Source organism: Thunnus albacares, chromosome 17 (assembly GCF_914725855.1).
Source record: "Thunnus albacares chromosome 17, fThuAlb1.1, whole genome shotgun sequence".
In the NCBI taxonomy this organism is placed as follows: Eukaryota; Metazoa; Chordata; class Actinopteri; order Scombriformes; family Scombridae; genus Thunnus; species Thunnus albacares.
In genome coordinates this window covers 27,779,531-27,802,325 of record NC_058122.1, presented here as the reverse complement: position 1 = coordinate 27,802,325, position 22,795 = coordinate 27,779,531, and the positions used below count along the sequence as shown (strand labels likewise).

The 22,795-nt window shown below is 41.5% G+C and overlaps 1 protein-coding gene across 1 annotated transcript in view; it reads right to left on the bottom strand.

Annotated features, from left to right (window-relative positions):
* LOC122966781 overlaps window positions 1-22,795 on the bottom strand; it is a 36,849-nt gene that overhangs the window by 2,913 nt on the left and 11,141 nt on the right. The window contains exons 7-29 of the mRNA XM_044331111.1: window positions 22,427-22,447; window positions 21,424-21,586; window positions 20,824-21,092; window positions 19,403-19,548; window positions 19,043-19,310; window positions 16,687-16,707; window positions 15,684-15,846; window positions 15,084-15,352; window positions 13,663-13,808; window positions 13,303-13,570; window positions 11,013-11,033; window positions 10,025-10,187; window positions 9,408-9,676; window positions 8,322-8,467; window positions 7,962-8,229; window positions 5,606-5,626; window positions 4,618-4,780; window positions 4,001-4,269; window positions 1,739-1,884; window positions 1,301-1,646; window positions 690-861; window positions 332-585; window positions 110-207 (exon numbers count right to left, since the gene is read on the bottom strand). Of these exons, the coding sequence (XP_044187046.1) occupies window positions 110-207; window positions 332-585; window positions 690-861; window positions 1,301-1,646; window positions 1,739-1,884; window positions 4,001-4,269; window positions 4,618-4,780; window positions 5,606-5,626; window positions 7,962-8,229; window positions 8,322-8,467; window positions 9,408-9,676; window positions 10,025-10,187; window positions 11,013-11,033; window positions 13,303-13,570; window positions 13,663-13,808; window positions 15,084-15,352; window positions 15,684-15,846; window positions 16,687-16,707; window positions 19,043-19,310; window positions 19,403-19,548; window positions 20,824-21,092; window positions 21,424-21,586; window positions 22,427-22,447 (4,070 nt within the window). The remainder of the gene's footprint in view (window positions 1-109; window positions 208-331; window positions 586-689; window positions 862-1,300; window positions 1,647-1,738; window positions 1,885-4,000; window positions 4,270-4,617; window positions 4,781-5,605; window positions 5,627-7,961; window positions 8,230-8,321; window positions 8,468-9,407; window positions 9,677-10,024; window positions 10,188-11,012; window positions 11,034-13,302; window positions 13,571-13,662; window positions 13,809-15,083; window positions 15,353-15,683; window positions 15,847-16,686; window positions 16,708-19,042; window positions 19,311-19,402; window positions 19,549-20,823; window positions 21,093-21,423; window positions 21,587-22,426; window positions 22,448-22,795) is intronic.

Here is a 22,795-nt window from a genome sequence, read left to right as displayed (position 1 = left end):
CACTGTTGGAACCTAACGTTTATGATGTTTAAAGTCTCACAAATACCTTGATGAAATAGAGAGAAATACTATATCAACAAATGGTATATATTACTCTGTCATTATTCACCTGTTCCAGTGTAAAAGATCCTGTACAAATGTCGTCACTGGTTGCTGTGTTCCCACAATTTACCACTGTGGTCTGGAACTCCTGCAGAACTTGTTCCACTAGAGTTGGAAAAAATGAGAAAATGGGAAAATGATGAGGGGAAACACCCAGATGTCCAAAGTGTTTCATGACATGATAAAGAGAGCTAATGTTATTCTGTCAGTCTGTATGTGAAGGACTCACCCCCTCCACGCCCAGAGCTCCAGCCAGCAGCCCAGCATGTGGAGTCCACAGTGAAGGTCTGTCCGTTGTCCAGGCAGATGGGCTGGATGTAGTCGGACAGGGTGGGCTGGACTGCCAGATGCAGCACTGCTACATTAGACCCGGTCAGGGTGCTTAGGGTGATATTTGTCACATTCAGTGTCACCTCAAAGGAGTTGACTCCATTCTGGTTCAAACGGCCCAAGACCACAGTCCATTCAGATGCTGTAGGTGAACTGTGGGAGGAAAAATCGACTCAATTAGGACTGAGAAGAACTTGAAAACCAACAATGTGTTAGTCTGTCTGTCAATACTTTCTGACTTGATATATAAGGCTCACCTTGAGAAGCAGTTGGCGTTGCTAAGCACTGAGTCCACAGCCACTAGAGTCCCGCCACACACATGACTTCCATTCTTCTGAAGGCTCGCCATCCACGGCCACATGCCAGCAGTCGCCACCGAGCTTCCTCCCAAAATACGTGAATTGATTGGGGCGCTACCGCAGACCACAGCTGGAGAGAAAAGCAAAAGGCAGACAATGAAAGATTTTTAAAAAAGACCAGAGAAGATAAATCTATCATTTTAATCATTAAACATCCTTCAAACCCACAGAACTTTATTCTAAATTCTAGCAGGAATCCAAACATTTACAAAGATACCAAACATGTTAGGATGACTACTGTGAAAATTTGTCCAAAATTATGCACAAACATCTGGAATATTTCTCTTCTGTTAGAATAGTGCAGCCATAAAAAGCATGGAGCATTTGGTTTGAACATTTTCCTCAGTGTAAAGATCATTTATCCTCAATGAAGAGGCGGAACAAGCTGATACAGAATAGATCTGCAACTGTCACACAGTGTGGAAATATGTCTAATCTAAAAGCTTTCAAATTTGTAGTTAAAAATCTGTCAGATCTGTTCACAAAGCCTGGACGTGACAGTCACTCACGCTTGACTGTGGTTGTTGGAGGGAGGGTGGTTGGAGGGAGGGTGGTTGGAGGGAGGTTGGTTGGAGCGAGGGTGGTTGGAGCGAGGGTGGTTGGAGGGAGGGTGGTTGGAGGTGGCGGCAGGCCGGAACAGTTGGCACTGAGGTCACTGTCAGTCCCAGTGGACGTGAAGGTGACGAAGCCTGGCTGGTCGCTGGTGATTTGGCTGTTGATCCAGGACTGATACTCAGACACTCTGGCGTAGACTCCTGGGAAATTAGGCTCCGCACAACCTTTTCCAAAGCTCACAACTCCAGCCTGGACCCAGACACTTCCTGTCTTTGTTACCATCGGACCACCTGAGTCCCCCTTTGAAGAGAGAAACATTCAGGAGTGGGTCAGGAGAAAGAATCTTTGTAGGAGGGGAAATCTAAAGGAAGAACAGGTGGTAAAATGATCACCTGACAGGAGTCCTTCCCTCCAGCACGTAATCCAGCGCAGATCATGTTGATGGTGATTGTGCCCACTCCATAGTCACAGTTACACTGTCTGTTCCCAACAACAGGAACCTCCACCTCCATTAGGTTTTGTGGGGAAGGAAGGGGTACTAAAGACACACAAAATCAGTTTAATAAACAACACATATGGTGAAATATATTTTGTAAAGGACCCATTCCACTTGTTTTGTCCACTAGTGTTCAGCAAAAACAAGTAGTGAACACAACACTGACATATTTCAGCTTTTAAGTTGACGTGTTGAACTTGTTAGCAAACAGTTGCTTATTTCCACATCCAGCTGTTATGGAGCAACATTATCATTCATTTGGAGTCGTGTTTCTGTCCACCTGGTAAATGTAAGTACAATATTCACTCTCTTTTAGCTCAGTTTTTGCTCTCTACCAGCTCCTGAAAGAAATATCTGACTCTTTAGTTGCTAAATGCTGCATTATGTTCACCAGCTAGCCTACAGGTAACTGTGTCTGTTTGCCATTTGGTGCCGAGCAGATACTGTACAGTGGCTTTTTGGAGCTTTTTCTCTGAAAACAGCTGCCTGCTGCGGCCCAAAACAACTCTATGAGAACACCAAACAATGAGCTGAAACTCGCTTTAAAGTTCCAGAAAGCCAAGGAGATCCAGTCGTAGTCCAGTATGCAACTTACACAAGTGTGACACGGAGAATGGAAACCTCCAGTGCACATACACTGAGAATGGACCTCACAGTGAAGTAGGAGGCATCTTTTGTCAAGTAGGAAAACTTTTGAAAAGAAAAAGATTTGCATATTCATAGATTCTGGATTTTACAGTGAGGGAGATGGAGGAGATGTGATTTTAAGAATTTCTATCAAGGTAAATGAGCTTTTTGTGTGGAAAAACCCACAAATTCATTTTTCAAAGCTAATTATTGTTATTTCCTAAAACATGTCTGGAGGGGATCTTTAAGGTTACTGATATCAGTCAACCTGTCTGTCTGTCTCATGTCAATCATAATGTTTCCGGTGACCTCTGACCTTTCCTCTTGTGCCACAATAAGGACAACATTTCAAATGTTATTTCAGAATCTAGTGAAGTCTAGTCGGCAGTTTGCCATGAAATTTGCTGAATGTATTAATGCTCCTCAGATAAATGAACCCTTTTGATTTTAATGACCTTTCATCTCACGTCATTATCAGAATGTTCCTAGGAGAGATAAATCATCAGTATGTAGTTTAATCTGTCCAATACTTTTGTAATGTGGGGTGTGATAAATCAAATCAAAATTATTTATAAAGCACGTTTAAAAATAACAACAGTTGACCAAAGTGCTGTACAATCATAATAACAAAGGCCATGAAAACACAATTAAGCCACAAAGACCGGTTTAACAGAAAAATGAGACATTTCTTGGTTTTAACACACCGAGTTAAAAGCCAAGGAATAAAAATGAGTTTTGAAATAGGATTTAAAAACAGGCAGTGTGGGAGCCAGTCTAATATGTAGAGGCAACTCGTTCCAGAGTTTGGGGGCTATAACAGCAAAGGCACGATCACCCTAGGTCGTGGCACAACTAAAAGCGACTGGTCAGCAGACCTGAGTGACTTTGATGGGATGTGTGGTTGTAAGAGATCAGAGAGGTAGGTTGGAGATAGTCCATTCAGTGATTTATAGGCAAACAGTAAAATCTTAAAATCAATCCTAAAATGTACTGGGAACCAGTGGAGGGATGCTAGTACAGGGGAAATGTGCTCTCGCTTGCATGGGACAAGATAAAAGCATGTATGACCTTCTCATAGTCATTAAGTGATATAAAGGACTTCACCCTAGATAAAAGCCTTAGCTGGAAGAAACCCGTTTCGACCACTGAGTTTATCTGTTTGTCTAACCTAAATTCACTGTCCATGATCACACTCAGTTTCAAAGGAAAATAAATCTGCGTGTCGGCAGTTTGCCATGAAATTTACTGACCACATTAATGCTCCTCAGATAAATGAACTCTTTTGATTTTAATGACCTTTCATATCACGTCATTATCAGAACGTTCCTAGGATAGATAAATCATCAGTTTGTTGTTTAATCTGTCTAATACTTTTGTAATGTGGGGCGTGATAGTATTGTCACATGCAGATTATGTTGAAAATATAAATACAAGCTGTAAGTTACAAAAGGTTTCCGTCGCTCACTAAGATGCATTTTTGAATCTGAGAGAGCACAAGTAATAGATATGCCCCAGTTTCTCAATGACCTACCTCCAGATCCGATGGTGCCCCAACCGGTGATCCAGGTGTCCACGCCGTCGTTGAAAGTGCTGTCTGAGGCTGCCAGGCACACTGGCACAATGAAGTCGCTGAAAGTAACCGGTGAGGAGAGCTTCAGGAGGGAGATGTCGTTGTCATTAGTGCTAGGGTTGTAGCTGGGATGATTGATGATCTGAGAGACCGTTCGAGACACTGCATTGGGGTTGGACCCCTCTTGACTCTGGAGACCGAGGACCACAGCCAAACCCGCTGTGCTGGTGCTGAAGATCAGAAGAGAAACAAAGCAGTGCAAAGACATGAAGAGCAGGGCTGCAGTCGAGACTACCTCAGTCAAGCAGATACAAATCCATTTAAGAGAGAAAGATTTTTCTTCTAAACCTCTTGTATTGTTCTATTTGAATAATTGTTGGAGGCCTGAAGAGGAAAATCTCCAGAATTTCACAAGACAAAGCTAGAAAAAAGAGATCGAAATTTGAGCAGTAGAACAATAAATTTTCTTCTTTCCTGTCCTGTTAATCATTTTGAGACCCATGATATTCATCTTGTGACCCCTTGGAGGGGTCTCATGGCATGTTGTTTTCCATCACAGTTCTACTCTAACTGCTTACCTTGAGAAGCAGTGAGCAGCCGTCAGCACCCATTCTTTGTTAATGAGGGATCCTCCGCAGAAGTGAAATCCAGAACTTTGCAGACTGGCCTGCCAGGGCCAGCTGCCATTAGGGGCCGCCTCTCCTCCAACAATCCTGGTGTTGAGCGCAGGCCGACCGCACACTACAGAGAGACAGAGTGAGCAATGCTCAGCCCTCCCTGAATTACCACTGTGGTTTCTGTTTGCAGGATTATAACCTTCAACTGTGAGTTAAAGATTATGATCCTGGGAGTCTGCTGGGAGGCTCTCAAGATAACAAGAGGTGAAACTATAATCTCATTTCAATATTAGTCTAAATGTTTCTTTGCTTCTACTTGCTCTCTTAAAGGACAGGTTCACAATTTTCCAAGTGTGTCTTAATACATCAGCCAGGAGCCCAAATGAACAGTGAAACATGTTTTTCTTGCTGTAATCATTCCTCCTGTTCATACTGACCATTAGAAGATCCCTTCATAGCGCACGTACAATGTAAGTGATGGGGACAAAATCCACAGTCCTCCTTCTGTGCAAAAATGTGTTTAAAAGTTTATCTGAAGCTAATATGAAGCTTCAGCGTCCAAATGAGCCAGATCAAGTAGATACCGTTCAATGTTACAAAAACTGTAGTGCCAAAGTCCCTCTTTGTGTTACTATACTTCCTTCACAGCTCAACAGGGAAAGACTGTCCAAGGAAACACAAAGAGGGAATTTCATGCTAAAAAGACTGTAAATGTGGCAGATCTTTTAATAGCCAATATGACCAGGAGGAATGATTACAGCAAGGAGAACCTCTTTAACTGTTCCTGTGGACACCTGACTGTTGTTTTAAGATGCCTTTGAAGAATAATGAACCAGTCCTTTAAGACTGTAATTCTGGCTTTGACAGCAAATACCAACAACAATCAGACTATCAACCTTTCTATCCAACAACATGTTTAAAATGTAAACAAGTGGAAACTTTGACTTACCATCTAGTTGTGAGTGAGACTCTGAAAAACAGAAAACAAACAGCTCTTGAAACAACAATTCAGCATTTATATTCACTGATACTCAATACTACAATATTGACTACTAAACTCACTTAAACACAGATTTTTAAAATATGAGTGACACTCATTTTACCGTCTCTTCTCTCAGCTAACAGAGAGAGAGAAAAATTCCAGTCACAAAAGAGTTGTTGTTTTGGATGGCATTGCTTCAGAAATCATCATGATCATGAAAGGTTTCAATAACCAAAATGTAAGTGCTGTACCATCCTATAATTTATTGGTTCCTTTTAATGGCTTTTCACCGTCATCGAACAGGTAGGTTCAATGGTGGGCTCAAGGGGGCAAAAAAAAAAGCAAAAGTGCCCTTTAAGTTAACCCCACAATAAAGCAAACATGATAAAATGTCCTCTAAGGTGCCCCCACACCTGTTCTGTAATTACTGTCTTAGTTATGGTTAATCAGGATGAAATGCTCTATAGAGTGCCTGTATATGTAACAATCTGGGATGAAATGCCCTCAAGGATGCCTTTTCAGTTGAAGAAAATGTGATAGTGCCCTGTAAAATATCCCCACATGATGTAATGCAGAGCCCTATGAGTTGCTCTTGTAATGGGCTGAGCTGGAGGTTTTGTATGGCTGCCCTTCTAGTGGAAAAAGTGCCATTTAGGGTTCCCCTAACTTAAGTGCAGAATTGGGTGCACTTTCAATGAAAAAAGGGATTAAGTGCCCTATAGGGTGCCTCCAGGTGTTAGAAAACATGATGCCATGATGAGTGCCCTTCAATAACAAAAAACATGGTGAAGTGCCCTATAGGGTGCCCTGCATGGGAGAAAAACATGGTGAAGTGCCCTTCCAGTGAAGAACATGAGATACTTTGCCTGTAAAATGCCCTTATGATGGAGTAAACTGGCTATTATTGTGAACGAAAATATTTAGAACTGTCTAACTCCTAACTGACAAAGGTTTCAGGAGACATGGATTTATTGAAGCTAGACTAAGCTAGAAGAGAACAGATATTAGCAGTACAAGTGAAACACTGTTTAATGCTTCTCAATTCTGAAGGTTACCTCCTGGTGGGGAGTATTTAATCCTTCACTAGACCCTCGAGATTTACTACATGTCCAAATAAGGTTATTCTTTACTCATCCATACAGGTGTGAGGATTCTATTGGGTACTAGATCCTGAACAAGAAACTACACCGACCTAAGTGAACCATTGTTCACACATTCAGGTAACATGCAAAATATTCTTAGAAGAGACAGTCTGGCCGTCTGAAACGGAGCACAGCATTTCTTCTACAACCTTAGTTTCCCAAGGAGACAGCCAGCCTCATCAGGACAGCTGCGTTGCTCAGTCATCCTTAGCAGACAGAGAGATGAACTGCTCTGAAAGAGAGAGGTCATGGCCTACTCCTCCAAGGTTTGCAGATGACCCAAAAATGACCACTCGTCTAAATAACACTGTCATACTTACCTTTGAGCCTAAAGAAGGAGAACTCCTCTACAATTATGGTAGGAATGAGTGTATGCTGACCATCATGAAAATAAAGAACCCTTAAAAACATGTTGTAGTTGTTGTAGCTGTAACATTGTTCCATTCAGTTGGCTCTGGTACAGTTCTACTCACTAGTTTACATGGTTCTGTTGTCTTTGGGTTAGTGCAGTCTGAGCTGCCAGTGATGACTGCATCAGTTGAGCAATCATTCTCCAAACTGAAGCTGATCAAGACCCAGTTTACAAACAGATGTGGAGAAGGAAGGCTCTCAGAACCTCTGCTGACGTCCATTGAGAGGGAGGGAAGGGAGGCTATTAACATTTACAAAGTCATGGCCAAAAGAATTCTCCTTTTATTTCACCAATTTTGCCTCTCATTTCCCTAACAAGACTGTTCAAAATAGCTAATTCTCAAAAGGCAGACAATGAAAGATGTTTTTTAAAAAAGATCACAGAAAATACATCCATCATTTTAAACATTAAACATCCTTCAAACACACAGAACTTTATTTTAAATTCTAGCAGAGATCCAAATGTTTCCAAAGATACCAAACATGTCAGGCTGACTTTTGGAAAAATTTGTCCAAAACGATGCACAAACATCTGGAATATTTCTCTTCTGTTAGAATAGTGCAGCCATAAGAAGCATGGAGCCTTTGGTTTGAATGTTTCTCTCAGTGTAAAGATCATTTATCCTCAATGAAGAGGCGGAACAAGCTGATACAGAATAGATCTGAAACTGTCGCACAGTGTGGTAATATATCTAATCTAAAAGCTTTCAAATTTGTAGTTAAAAATCGGTCAGATCTGTTCACAAAGCCTGGACATGACAGTTACTCACGATTGACTGTTGTTGAAGGGAGGGTGGTTGGAGGTGGCGGCAGGCCGGAACAGTTGGCACTGAGGTCACTGTCAGTCCCATTGGACGTGAAGGTGACGAAGCCTGGCTGGTCGCTGGTGACTTGGCTGTTGATCCAGGACTGATACTCGGACACTCTGGCGTAGACTCCTGGGAAATTAGGCTCCGCACAACCAAAACCAAAGCTCACAACTCCAGCCTGGACCCAGACACTTCCTGTCTTTGTTACCATCGGACCACCTGAGTCCCCCTTTGAGGAGAGAAACATTCAGGAGTGGGTCAGGAGAAAGAATCTTTGTAGGAGGGGAAATCTAAAGGAAGAACAGGTGGTAAAATGATCACCTGACAGGAGTCCTTCCCTCCGGCACGTAACCCAGCGCAGATCATGTTGTTGGTGATTGTGCCCACTCCATAGTCACAGTTACACTGTCTGTTCCCAACAACAGGAACCTCCACCTCCATCAGGTTTTGTGGGGAAGGAAGGGGTACTAAAGACACACAAAATCAGTTTAATAAACCACACATATGGTGAAATATATTTTGTAAAGGACTCATACCACTTGTTTTGTCCACTAGTGTTCAGCAAAAACAAGAAGTGAACACAACACTGACATATTTCAGCTTTTAAGTTGACGTGTTGAACTTGTTAGCAAACAGTTGCTTATTTCCACATCCAACTGTTATGGAGCAACATTATCATTCATTTGGAGTCGTGTTTCTGTCCACCTGGTAAATGTAAGTACAATATTCACTCTCTTTTAGCTCAGTTTTTGCTCGTGACTTTGATGGGATGTGTGGTTGTAAGAGATCAGAGAGGTAGGTTGGAGATAGTCCATTCAGTGATTTATAGGCAAACAGTAAAATCTTTAAATCAATCCTAAAACGTACTGGGAACCAGTGGAGGGATGCTAGTACAGGGGAAATGTGCTCTCGCTTGCATGGGATAAGATAAAAGCATGTATGACCCTCTCATAGTCATTAAGTGATAAAAAGGACTTCACCTTAGATAAAGGCCTTAGCTGGAAGAAACTCGTTTCGACCACTGAGTTTATCTGTTTGTCTAACCTAAATTCACTGTCCATGATCACACTCAGTTTCAAAGGAATATAAATCTGCGTGTCGGCAGTTTGCCATGAAATTTACTGACCACATTAATGCTCCTCAGATAAATGAACTCTTTTGATTTTACTGACCTTTCATATCATGTCATTATCAGAATGTTCCTAGGATAGATAAATCATCAGTTTGTTGTTAAATCTGTCTAATACTTTTGTAATGTGGAGTGTGATAGTATTGTCACATGCAGATTATGTTGAAAATATAAATACAAGCTGTAAGTTACAAAAGGTTTCCGTCGCTCACTGAGATGCATTTTTGAATCTGAGAGAGCACAAGTAATAGATGTGCCCCAGTTTCTCAATGACCTACCTCCAGATCCGATGTTGCCCCAGCCGGTGATCCAGGTGTCCACGCCGTCGTTGAAAGTGCTGTCTGAGGCTGCCAGGCACACTGGCACAATGAAGTCGTTGAAAGTAACCGGTGAGGAGAGCTTCAGGAGGGAGATGTCGTTGTCATTAGTGCTAGGGTTGTAGCTGGGATGATTGATGATCTGAGAGACCGTTCGAGACACTGCATTGGGGTTGGACCCCTCTTGACTCTGGAGACCGAGGACCACAGCCAAACCCGCTGTGCTGGTGCTGAAGATCAGAAGAGAAACAAAGCAGTGCAAAGACATGAAGAGCAGGGCTGCAGTCGAGACTACCTCAGTCAAGCAGATACAAATCCATTTAAGAGAGAAAGATTTTTCTTCTAAACCTCTTGTATTGTTCTATTTGAATAATTGTTGGAGGCCTGAAGAGGAAAATCTCCAGAATTTCACAAGACAAAGCTAGAAAAAAGAGATCTAAATTTGAGCAGTAGAACAATAAATTTTCTTCTTTCCTGTCCTGTTAATCATTTTGAGACCCTTGATATTCATCTTGCGACCCCTTGGAGGGGTCTCATGGCATGTTGTTTTCCATCACAGTTCTACTCTAACTGCTTACCTTGAGAAGCAGTGAGCAGCCGTCAGCACCCATTCTTTGTTAATGAGGGATCCTCCGCAGAAGTGAAATCCAGAACTTTGCAGACTGGCCTGCCAGGGCCAGCTGCCATTAGGGGCCGCCTCTCCTCCAACAATCCTGGTGTTGAGCGCAGGCCGACCGCACACTACAGAGAGACAGAGTGAGCAATGCTCAGCCCTCCCTGAATTATCACTGTGGTTTCTGTTTGCAGGATTATAACCTTCAACTGTGAGTTAAAGATTATGATCCTGGGAGTCTGCTGGGAGGCTCTCAAGATAACAAGAGGTGAAACTATAATCTCATTTCAATATTAGTCTAAATGTTTCTTTGCTTCTACTTGCTCTCTTAAAGGACAGGTTCACAATTTTCCAAGTGTGTCTTAATACATCAGCCAGGAGCCCAAATGAACAGTGAAACATGTTTTTCTTGCTGTAATCATTCCTCCTGTTCATACTGACCATTAGAAGATCCCTTCATAACGCACGTACAATGTAAGTGATGGGGACAAAATCCACAGTCCTCCTTCTGTGCAAAAATGTGTTTAAAAGTTTATCTGAAGCTAATATGAAGCTTCAGCGTCCAAATGAGCCAGATCAATTAGATACCGTTCAATGTTACAAAAACTGTAGTGCCAAAGTCCCTCTTTGTGTTACTATACTTCCTTCACAGCTCAACAGGGAAAGACTGTCCAAGGAAACACAAAGAGGGAATTTCATGCTAAAAAGACTGTAAATGTGGCAGATCTTTTAATAGCCAATATGACCAGGAGGAATGATTACAGCAAGGAGAACCTCTTTAACTGTTCCTGTGGACACCTGACTGTTGTTTTAAGATGCCTTTGAAGAGTAATGAACCAGTCCTTTAAGACTGTAATTCTGGCTTTGACAGCAAATACCAACAACAATCAAACTATCAACCTTTCTATCCGACAACATGTTTAAAATGTAAACAAGTGGAAACTTTGACTTACCATCTAGTTGTGAGTGAGACTCTGAAAAACAGAAAACAAACAGCTCTTGAAACAACAATTCAGCATTTATATTCACTGATACTCAATACTACAATATTGACTACTAAACTCACTTAAACACAGATTTTTAAAATATGAGTGACACTCATTTTACCGTCTCTTCTCTCAGCTAACAGAGAGAGAGAAAAATTCCAGTCACAAAAGAGTTGTTGTTTTGGATGGCATTGCTTCAGAAATCATCATGATCATGAAAGGTTTCAATAACCAAAATGTAAGTGCTGTACCATCCTATAATTTATTGGTTCCTTTTAATGGCTTTTCACCGTCATCGAACAGGTAGGTTCAATGGTGGGCTCAAGGGGGCAAAAAAAAAAGCAAAAGTGCCCTTTAAGTTAACCCCACAATAAAGCAAACATGATAAAATGTCCTCTAAGGTGCCCCCACACCTGTTCTGTAATTACTGTCTTAGTTATGGTTAATCAGGATGAAATGCTCTATAGAGTGCCTGTATATGTAATAATCTGTGATGAAATGCCCTCAAGGATGCCTTTTCAGTTGAAGAAAATGTGATAGTGCCCTGTAAAATATCCCCACATGATGTAATGCAGAGCCCTATGAGTTGCTCTTGTAATGGGCTGAGCTGGAGGTTTTGTATGGCTGCCCTTCTAGTGGAAAAAGTGCCATTTAGGGTTCCCCTAACTTAAGTGCAGAATTGGGTGCACTTTCAATGAAAAAAGGGATTAATTGCCCTATAGGGTGCCCCCAGGTGTTAGAAAACATGATGCCATGATGAGTGCCCTTCAATAACAAAAAACATGGTGAAGTGCCCTATAGGGTGCCCTGCATGGGAGAAAAACATGGTGAAGTGCCCTTCCAGTGAAGAACATGAGATACTTTGCCTGTAAAATGCCCTTATGATGGAGTAAACTGGCCATTATTGTGAACAAAAATATTTAGAACTGTATAACTCCTAACTGACAAAGGTTTCAGGAGACATGGATTTATTGAAGCTAGACTAAGCTAGAAGAGAACAGATATTAGCAGTACAAGTGAAACACTGTTTAATGCTTCTCAATTCTGAAGGTTACCTCCTGGTGGGGAGTATTTAATCCTTCACTAGACCCTCGAGATTTACTACATGTCCAAATAAGGTTATTCTTTACTCATCCATACAGGTGTGAGGATTCTATTGGGTACTAGATCCTGAACAAGAAACTACACCGACCTAAGTGAACCATTGTTCACACATTCAGGTAACATGCAAAATATTCTTAGAAGAGACAGTCTGGCCATCTGAAACGGAGCACAGCATTTCTTCTACAACCTTAGTTTCCCAAGGAGACAGCCAGCCTCATCAGGACAGCTGCGTTGCTCAGTCATCCTTAGCAGACAGAGAGATGAACTGCTCTGAAAGAGAGAGGTCATGACCTACTCCTCCAAGGTTTGCAGATGACCCAAAAATGACCACTCGTCTAAATAACACTGTCATACTTACCTTTGAGCCTAAAGAAGGAGAACTCCTCTACAATTATGGTAGGAATGAGTGTATGCTGACCATCATGAAAATAAAGAACCCTTAAAAACATGTTGTAGTTGTTGTAGCTGTAACACTGTTCCATTCAGTTGGTTCTGGTACAGTACTACTCACTAGTTTACATGGTTCTGTTGTCTTTGGGTCAGTGCAGTCTGAGCTGCTAGTGATGACTGCATCAGTTGAGCAATCATTCTCCAAACTGAAGCTCATCAAGACCCAGCTTGCAAGCAGATGTGGAGAAGGAAGGCTCTCAGAACCTCTGCTGTTGTCCATTAAGAGGGAGGGAAGGGAGGCTATTAACATTTACAAAGTCATGGCCAAAAGAATTCTCCTTTTATTTCACCAATTTTGCCTCTCATTTCCCTAACAAGACTGTTCAAAATAGCTAATTCTCAAAAGGCAGACAATGAAAGATGTTTTTTAAAAAAGATCACAGAAAATACATCCATCATTTTAAACATTAAACATCCTTCAAACACACAGAACTTTATTTTAAATTCTAGCAGAGATCCAAATGTTTCCAAAGATACAGATCTGTTAGAATAGTGCAGCCATAAGAAGCATGGAGCCTTTGGTTTGAATGTTTCTCTCAGTGTAAAGATCATTTATCCTCAATGAAGAGGCGGAACAAGCTGATACAGAATAGATCTGAAACTGTCGCACAGTGTGGTAATATGTCTAATCTAAAAGCCTTCAAATTTGTAGTTAAAAATCGGTCAGATCTGTTCACAAAGCCTGGACATAACAGTTACTCACGATTGACTGTTGTTGGAGGGAGGTTGGTTGGAGGTAGCGGCAGGCCGGAACAGCTGACACTGAGGTCACTGTCAGTCCCATTGGACGTGAAGGTGACGAAGCCTGGCTCGTCGCTGGTGATTTGGCTGTTGATCCAGGACTGATACTCAGACACTCTGGCGTAGACTCCTGGGAAATTAGGCTCCGCACAACCTCTTCCAAAGCTCACAACTCCAGCCTGGACCCAGACACTTCCTGTCTTTGTTACCATCGGACCACCTGAGTCCCCCTTTGAGGAGAGAAATATTCAGGAGTAGGTCAGGAGAAAGAATCTTTGTAGTAGGGGAAATCTAAAGGAAGAACAGGTGGTAAAATGATCACCTGACAGGAGTCCTTCCCTCCAGCACGTAACCCAGCGCAGATCATGTTGTTGGTGATTTCGCCCACTCCATAGTCACAGTTACACTGTCTGTTCCCAACAACAGGAACCTCCACCTCCATTAGGTTTTGTGGGGAAGGAAGGGGTACTAAAGACACACAAAATCAGTTTAATAAACAACACATATGGTGAAATATATTTTGTAAAGGACTCATACCACTTGTTTTGTCCACTAGTGTTCAGCAAAAACAAGTAGTGAACACAACACTGACATATTTCAGCTTTTAAGTTGACATGTTGAACTTGTTAGCAAACAGTTGCTTATTTCCACATCCAGCTGTTATGGAGCAACATTATCATTCATTTGGAATCGTGTTTCTGTCCACCTGGTAAATGTAAGTACAATATTCACTCTCTTTTAGCTCAGTTTTTGCTCTCTACCAGCTCCTGAAAGAAATATCTGACTCTTTAGTTGCTAAATGCTGCATTATGTTCACCAGCTAGCCTACAGGTAACTGTGTCTGTTTGCCATTTGGTGCCGAGCAGATACTGTACAGTGGCTTTTTGGAGCTTTTTCTCTGAAAACAGCTGCCTGCTGCGGCCCAAAACAACTCTATGAGAACACCAAACAATGAGCTGAAACTCGCTTTAAAGTTCCAGAAAGCCAAGGAGATCCAGTCGTAGTCCAGTATGCAACTTACACAAGTGTGACACGGAGAATTGAAACCTCCAGTGCACATACACTGAGAATGGACCTCACAGTGAAGTAGGAGGCATCTTTTGTCAAGTAGGAAAACTTTTGAAAAGAAAAAGATTTGCATATTCATAGATTCTGGATTTTACAGTGAGGGAGATGGAGGAGATGTGATTTTAAGAATTTCTATCAAGGTAAATGAGCTTTTTGTGTGGAAAAACCCACAAATTCATTTTTCAAAGCTAATTATTGTTATTTCCTAAAACATGTCTGGAGGGGATCTTTAAAGTTATTGATATCAGTCAACCTGTCTGTCTGTCTCATGTCAATCATAATGTTTCCGGTGACCTCTGACCTTTCCTCTTGTGCAACAATAAGGACAACATTTCAAATGTTATTTCAGAATCTAGTGAAGTCTAGTCGGCAGTTTGCCATGAAATTTGCTGACCACATTAATGCTCCTCAGATAAATGAACCCTTTTGATTTTAATGACCTTTCATATCACGTCATTATCAGAATGTTCCTAGGATAGATAAATCATCAGTTTGTTGTTTAATCTGTCTAATACTTTTGTAATGTGGGGTGTGATAGTATTGTCACATGCAGATTATGTTGAAAATATAAATACAAGCTGTAAGTTACAAAAGGTTACCGTCGCTCACTGAGATGCATTTTTGAATCTGAGAGAGCACAAGTAATAGATGTGCCCCAGCTTCTGTATGACCTACCTCCAGATCCGATGGTGCCCCAACCGGTGATCCAGGTGTCCACGCCGTCGTTGAAAGTGCTGTCTGAGGCTGCCAGGCACACTGGCACAATGAAGTCGTTGAAAGTAACCAGTGAGGAGAGCTTCAGGAGGGAGATGTCGTTGTCAAAAGTGCTAGGGTTGTAGCTGGGATGATTGATGATCTGAGAGACCGTTCGAGACACTGCATTGGGGTTGGACCCCTCTTGACTCTGGAGACCGAGGACCACAGCCAAACCCGCTGTGCTGGTGCTGAAGATCAGAAGAGAAACAAAGCAGTGCAAAGACATGAAGAGCAGGGCTGCAGTCGAGACTACCTCAGTCAAGCAGATACAAATCCATTTCTTCTAAACCTCTTGTATTGTTCTATTTGAATAATTGTTGGAGGCCTGAAGAGGAAAATCTCCAGAATTTCACAAGACAAAGCTAGAAAAAAGAGATCTAAATTTGAGCAGTAGAACAATAAATTTTCTTCTTTCCTGTCCTATTAATCATTTTGAGACCCTTGATATTCATCTTGCGACCCCTTGGAGGGGTCTCATGGCATGTTGTTTTCCATCACAGTTCTACTCTAACTGCTTACCTTGGGAAGCAGTGAGCAGCCGTCAGCACCCATTCTTTGTTAATGAGGGATCCTCCGCAGAAGTGAAATCCAGAACTTTGCAGACTGACCTGCCAGGGCCAGCTGCCATTAGGGGCCACCTGTCCTCCAACAATCCTGGTGTTGAGCGCAGGCCGACCGCACACTACAGAGAGACAGACGATAAAAACACAGAGTGAGCAATGCTCGGCCCTCCCTGAATTACCACTGTGGTTTCTGTTTGCAGGATTATAACCTTCAACTGTGAGTTAAAGATTATGATCCTGGGAGTCTGCTGGGAGGCTCTCAAGATAACAAGAGGTGAAACTATAATCTCATTTCAATATTAGTCTAAATGTTTCTTTGCTTCTACTTGCTCTCTTAAAGGACAGGTTCACAATTTTCCAAGTGTGTCTTAATACATCAGCCAGGAGCCCAAATGAACAGTGAAACATGTTTTTCTTGCTGTAATCATTCCTCCTGTTCATACTGACCATTAGAAGATCCCTTCATAACGCACGTACAATGTAAGTGATGGGGACAAAATCCACAGTCCTCCTTCTGTGCAAAAATGTGTTTAAAAGTTTATCTGAAGCTAATATGAAGCTTCAGCGTCCAAATGAGCCAGATCAATTAGATACCGTTCAATGTTACAAAAACTGTAGTGCCAAAGTCCCTCTTTGTGTTACTATACTTCCTTCACAGCTCAACAGGGAAAGACTGTCCAAGGAAACACAAAGAGGGAATTTCATGCTAAAAAGACTGTAAATGTGGCAGATCTTTTAATAGCCAATATGACCAGGAGGAATGATTACAGCAAGGAGAACCTCTTTAACTGTTCCTGTGGACACCTGACTGTTGTTTTAAGATGCCTTTGAAGAGTAATGAACCAGTCCTTTAAGACTGTAATTCTGGCTTTGACAGCAAATACCAACAACAATCAAACTATCAACCTTTCTATCCGACAACATGTTTAAAATGTAAACAAGTGGAAACTTTGACTTACCATCTAGTTGTGAGTGAGACTCTGAAAAACAGAAAACAAACAGCTCTTGAAACAACAATTCAGCATTTATATTCACTGATACTCAATACTACAATATTGACTACTAAACTCACTTAAACACAGATTTTTAAAATATGAGTGACACTCATTTTACCGTCTCTTCTCTCAGCTAACAGAGAGAGAGAAAAATTCCAGTCACAAAAGAGTTGTTGTTTTGGATGGCATTGCTTCAGAAATCATCATGATCATGAAAGGTTTCAATAACCAAAATGTAAGTGCTGTACCATCCTATAATTTATTGGTTCCTTTTAATGGCTTTTCACCGTCATCGAACAGGTAGGTTCAATGGTGGGCTCAAGGGGGCAAAAAAAAAAGCAAAAGTGCCCTTTAAGTTAACCCCACAATAAAGCAAACATGATAAAATGTCCTCTAAGGTGCCCCCACACCTGTTCTGTAATTACTGTCTTAGTTATGGTTAATCAGGATGAAATGCTCTATAGAGTGCCTGTATATGTAATAATCTGTGATGAAATGCCCTCAAGGATGCCTTTTCAGTTGAAGAAAATGTGATAGTGCCCTGTAAAATATCCCCACATGATGTAATGCAGAGCCCTATGAGTTGCTCTTGTAATGGGCTGAGCTGGAGGTTTTGTATGGCTGCCCTTCTAGTGGAAAAAGTGCCATTTAGGGTTCCCCTAACTTAAGTGCAGAATTGGGTGCACTTTCAATGAAAAAAGGGATTAATTGCCCTCTAGGGTGCCCCCAGGTGTTAGAAAACATGATGCCATGATGAGTGCCCTTCAATAACAAAAAACATGGTGAAGTGCCCTATAGGGTGCCCTGCATGGGAGAAAAACATGGTGAAGTGCCCTTCCAGTGAAGAACATGAGATACTTTGCCTGTAAAATGCCCTTATGATGGAGTAAACTGGCCATTATTGTGAACAAAAATATTTAGAACTGTCTAACTCCTAACTGACAAAGGTTTCAGGAGACATGGATTTATTGAAGCTAGACTAAGCTAGAAGAGAACAGATATTAGCAGTACAAGTGAAACACTGTTTAATGCTTCTCAATTCTGAAGGTTACCTCCTGGTGGGGAGTATTTGATCCTTCACTAGACCCTCGAGATTTACTACATGTCCAAATAAGGTTATTCTTTACTCATCCATACAGGTGTGAGGATTCTATTGGGTACTAGATCCTGAACAAGAAACTACACCGACCTAAGTGAACCATTGTTCACACATTCAGGTAACATGCAAAATATTCTTAGAAGAGACAGTCTGGCCATCTGAAACAGAGCACAGCATTTCTTCTACAACCTTAGTTTCCCAAGGAGACAGCCAGCCTCATCAGGACAGCTGCGTTGCTCAGTCATCCTTAGCAGACAGAGAGATGAACTGCTCTGAAAGAGAGAGGTCATGACCTACTCCTCCAAGGTTTGCAGATGACCCAAAAATGACCACTCGTCTAAATAACACTGTCATACTTACCTTTGAGCCTAAAGAAGGAGAACTCCTCTACAATTATGGTAGGAATGAGTGTATGCTGACCATCATGAAAATAAAGAACCCTTAAAAACATGTTGTAGTTGTTGTAGCTGTAACATTGTTCCATTCAGTTGGTTCTGGTACAGTTCTACTCACTAGTTTACATGGTTCTGTTGTCTTTGGGTCAGTGCAGTCTGAGCTGCTAGTGATGACTGCATCAGTTGAGCAATCATTCTCCAAACTGAAGCTGATCAAGACCCAGTTTACAAACAGATGTGGAGAAGGAAGGCTCTCAGAACCTCTGCTGACGTCCATTGAGAGGGAAGGAAGGGAGGCTATTAACATTTACAAAGTCATGGCCAAAAGAATTCTCCTTTTATTTCACCAATTTTGCCTCTCATTTCCCTAACAAGACTGTTCAAAATAGCTAATTCTCAAAAGGCAGACAATGAAAGATGTTTTTTAAAAAAGATCACAGAAAATAGATCCATCATTTTAAACATTAAACATCCTTCAAACACACAGAACTTTATTTTAAATTCTAGCAGAGATCCAAATGTTTCCAAAGATACCAAACATGTCAGGCTGACTTTTGGAAAAATTTGTCCAAAACGATGCACAAACATCTGGAATATTTCTCTTCTGTTAGAATAGTGCAGCCATAAGAAGCATGGAGCCTTTGGTTTGAATGTTTCTCTCAGTGTAAAGATCATTTATCCTCAATGAAGAGGCGGAACAAGCTGATACAGAATAGATCTGAAACTGTCGCACAGTGTGGTAATATGTCTAATCTAAAAGCCTTCAAATTTGTAGTTAAAAATCGGTCAGATCTGTTCACAAAGCCTGGACATAACAGTTACTCACGATTGACTGTTGTTGGAGGGAGGTTGGTTGGAGGTAGCGGCAGGCCGGAACAGCTGACACTGAGGTCACTGTCAGTCCCATTGGACGTGAAGGTGACGAAGCCTGGCTCGTCGCTGGTGATTTGGCTGTTGATCCAGGACTGATACTCAGACACTCTGGCGTAGACTCCTGGGAAATTAGGCTCCGCACAACCTCTTCCAAAGCTCACAACTCCAGCCTGGACCCAGACACTTCCTGTCTTTGTTACCATCGGACCACCTGAGTCCCCCTTTGAGGAGAGAAATATTCAGGAGTAGGTCAGGAGAAAGAATCTTTGTAGTAGGGGAAATCTAAAGGAAGAACAGGTGGTAAAATGATCACCTGACAGGAGTCCTTCCCTCCAGCACGTAACCCAGCGCAGATCATGTTGTTGGTGATTTCGCCCACTCCATAGTCACAGTTACACTGTCTGTTCCCAACAACAGGAACCTCCACCTCCATTAGGTTTTGTGGGGAAGGAAGGGGTACTAAAGACACACAAAATCAGTTTAATAAACAACACATATGGTGAAATATATTTTGTAAAGGACTCATACCACTTGTTTTGTCCACTAGTGTTCAGCAAAAACAAGTAGTGAACACAACACTGACATATTTCAGCTTTTAAGTTGACATGTTGAACTTGTTAGCAAACAGTTGCTTATTTCCACATCCAGCTGTTATGGAGCAACATTATCATTCATTTGGAATCGTGTTTCTGTCCACCTGGTAAATGTAAGTACAATATTCACTCTCTTTTAGCTCAGTTTTTGCTCTCTACCAGCTCCTGAAAGAAATATCTGACTCTTTAGTTGCTAAATGCTGCATTATGTTCACCAGCTAGCCTACAGGTAACTGTGTCTGTTTGCCATTTGGTGCCGAGCAGATACTGTACAGTGGCTTTTTGGAGCTTTTTCTCTGAAAACAGCTGCCTGCTGCGGCCCAAAACAACTCTATGAGAACACCAAACAATGAGCTGAAACTCGCTTTAAAGTTCCAGAAAGCCAAGGAGATCCAGTCGTAGTCCAGTATGCAACTTACACAAGTGTGACACGGAGAATTGAAACCTCCAGTGCACATACACTGAGAATGGACCTCACAGTGAAGTAGGAGGCATCTTTTGTCAAGTAGGAAAACTTTTGAAAAGAAAAAGATTTGCATATTCATAGATTCTGGATTTTACAGTGAGGGAGATGGAGGAGATGTGATTTTAAGAATTTCTATCAAGGTAAATGAGCTTTTTGTGTGGAAAAACCCACAAATTCATTTTTCAAAGCTAATTATTGTTATTTCCTAAAACATGTCTGGAGGGGATCTTTAAAGTTATTGATATCAGTCAACCTGTCTGTCTGTCTCATGTCAATCATAATGTTTCCGGTGACCTCTGACCTTTCCTCTTGTGCAACAATAAGGACAACATTTCAAATGTTATTTCAGAATCTAGTGAAGTCTAGTCGGCAGTTTGCCATGAAATTTGCTGACCACATTAATGCTCCTCAGATAAATGAACCCTTTTGATTTTAATGACCTTTCATATCACGTCATTATCAGAATGTTCCTAGGATAGATAAATCATCAGTTTGTTGTTTAATCTGTCTAATACTTTTGTAATGTGGGGTGTGATAGTATTGTCACATGCAGATTATGTTGAAAATATAAATACAAGCTGTAAGTTACAAAAGGTTACCGTCGCTCACTGAGATGCATTTTTGAATCTGAGAGAGCACAAGTAATAGATGTGCCCCAGCTTCTGTATGACCTACCTCCAGATCCGATGGTGCCCCAACCGGTGATCCAGGTGTCCACGCCGTCGTTGAAAGTGCTGTCTGAGGCTGCCAGGCACACTGGCACAATGAAGTCGTTGAAAGTAACCAGTGAGGAGAGCTTCAGGAGGGAGATGTCGTTGTCAAAAGTGCTAGGGTTGTAGCTGGGATGATTGATGATCTGAGAGACCGTTCGAGACACTGCATTGGGGTTGGACCCCTCTTGACTCTGGAGACCGAGGACCACAGCCAAACCCGCTGTGCTGGTGCTGAAGATCAGAAGAGAAACAAAGCAGTGCAAAGACATGAAGAGCAGGGCTGCAGTCGAGACTACCTCAGTCAAGCAGATACAAATCCATTTCTTCTAAACCTCTTGTATTGTTCTATTTGAATAATTGTTGGAGGCCTGAAGAGGAAAATCTCCAGAATTTCACAAGACAAAGCTAGAAAAAAGAGATCTAAATTTGAGCAGTAGAACAATAAATTTTCTTCTTTCCTGTCCTATTAATCATTTTGAGACCCTTGATATTCATCTTGCGACCCCTTGGAGGGGTCTCATGGCATGTTGTTTTCCATCACAGTTCTACTCTAACTGCTTACCTTGGGAAGCAGTGAGCAGCCGTCAGCACCCATTCTTTGTTAATGAGGGATCCTCCGCAGAAGTGAAATCCAGAACTTTGCAGACTGACCTGCCAGGGCCAGCTGCCATTAGGGGCCACCTGTCCTCCAACAATCCTGGTGTTGAGCGCAGGCCGACCGCACACTACAGAGAGACAGACGATAAAAACACAGAGTGAGCAATGCTCGGCCCTCCCTGAATTACCACTGTGGTTTCTGTTTGCAGGATTATAACCTTCAATTGTGAGTTAAAGATTATGATCCTGGGAGTCTGCTGGGAGGCTCTCAAGATAACAAGAGGTGAAACTATAATCTCATTTCAATATTAGTCTAAATGTTTCTTTGCTTCTACTTGCTCTCTTAAAGGACAGGTTCACAATTTTCCAAGTGTGTCTTAATACATCAGTCAGGAGCCTAAATGAACAGTGAAACATGTTTTTCTTGCTGTAATCATTCCTCCTGTTCATACTGACCATTAGAAGATCCCTTCATGACGTACGTACAATGTAAGTGATGGGGACAAAATCCACAGTCCTCCTTCTGTGCAAAAATGTGTTTAAAAGTTTATCTGAAGCTAATATGAAGCTTCAGCGTCCAAATGAGCCAGATCAAGTAGATACCGTTCAATGTTACAAAAACTGTAGTGCCAAAGTCCCTCTTTGTGTTACTATACTTCCTTCACAGCTCAACAGGGAAAGACTGTCCAAGGAAACACAAAGAGGGAATTTCATGCTAAAAAGACTGTAAATGTGGCAGATCTTTTAATAGCCAATATGACCAGGAGGAATGATTACAGCAAGGAGAACCTCTTTAACTGTTCCTGTGGACACCTGACTGTTGTTTTAAGATGCCTTTGAAGAATAATGAACCAGTCCTTTAAGACTGTAATTCTGGCTTTGACAGCAAATACCAACAACAATCAGATTATCAACCTTTCTATCCAACAACATGTTTAAAATGTAAACAAGTGGAAACTTTGACTTACCATCTAGTTGTGAGTGAGACTCTGAAAAACAGAAAACAAACAGCTCTTGAAACAACAATTCAGCATTTATATTCACTGATACTCAATACTACAATATTGACTACTAAACTCACTTAAACACAGATTTTTAAAATATGAGTGACACTCATTTTACCGTCTCTTCTCTCAGCTAACAGAGAGAGAGAAAAATTCCAGTCACAAAAGAGTTGTTGTTTTGGATGGCATTGCTTCAGAAATCATCATGATCATGAAAGGTTTCAATAACCAAAATTTAAGTGCTGTACCATCCTATAATTTATTGGTTCCTTTTAATGGCTTTTCACCGTCATCGAACAGGTAGGTTCAATGGTGGGCTCAAGGGGGCAAAAA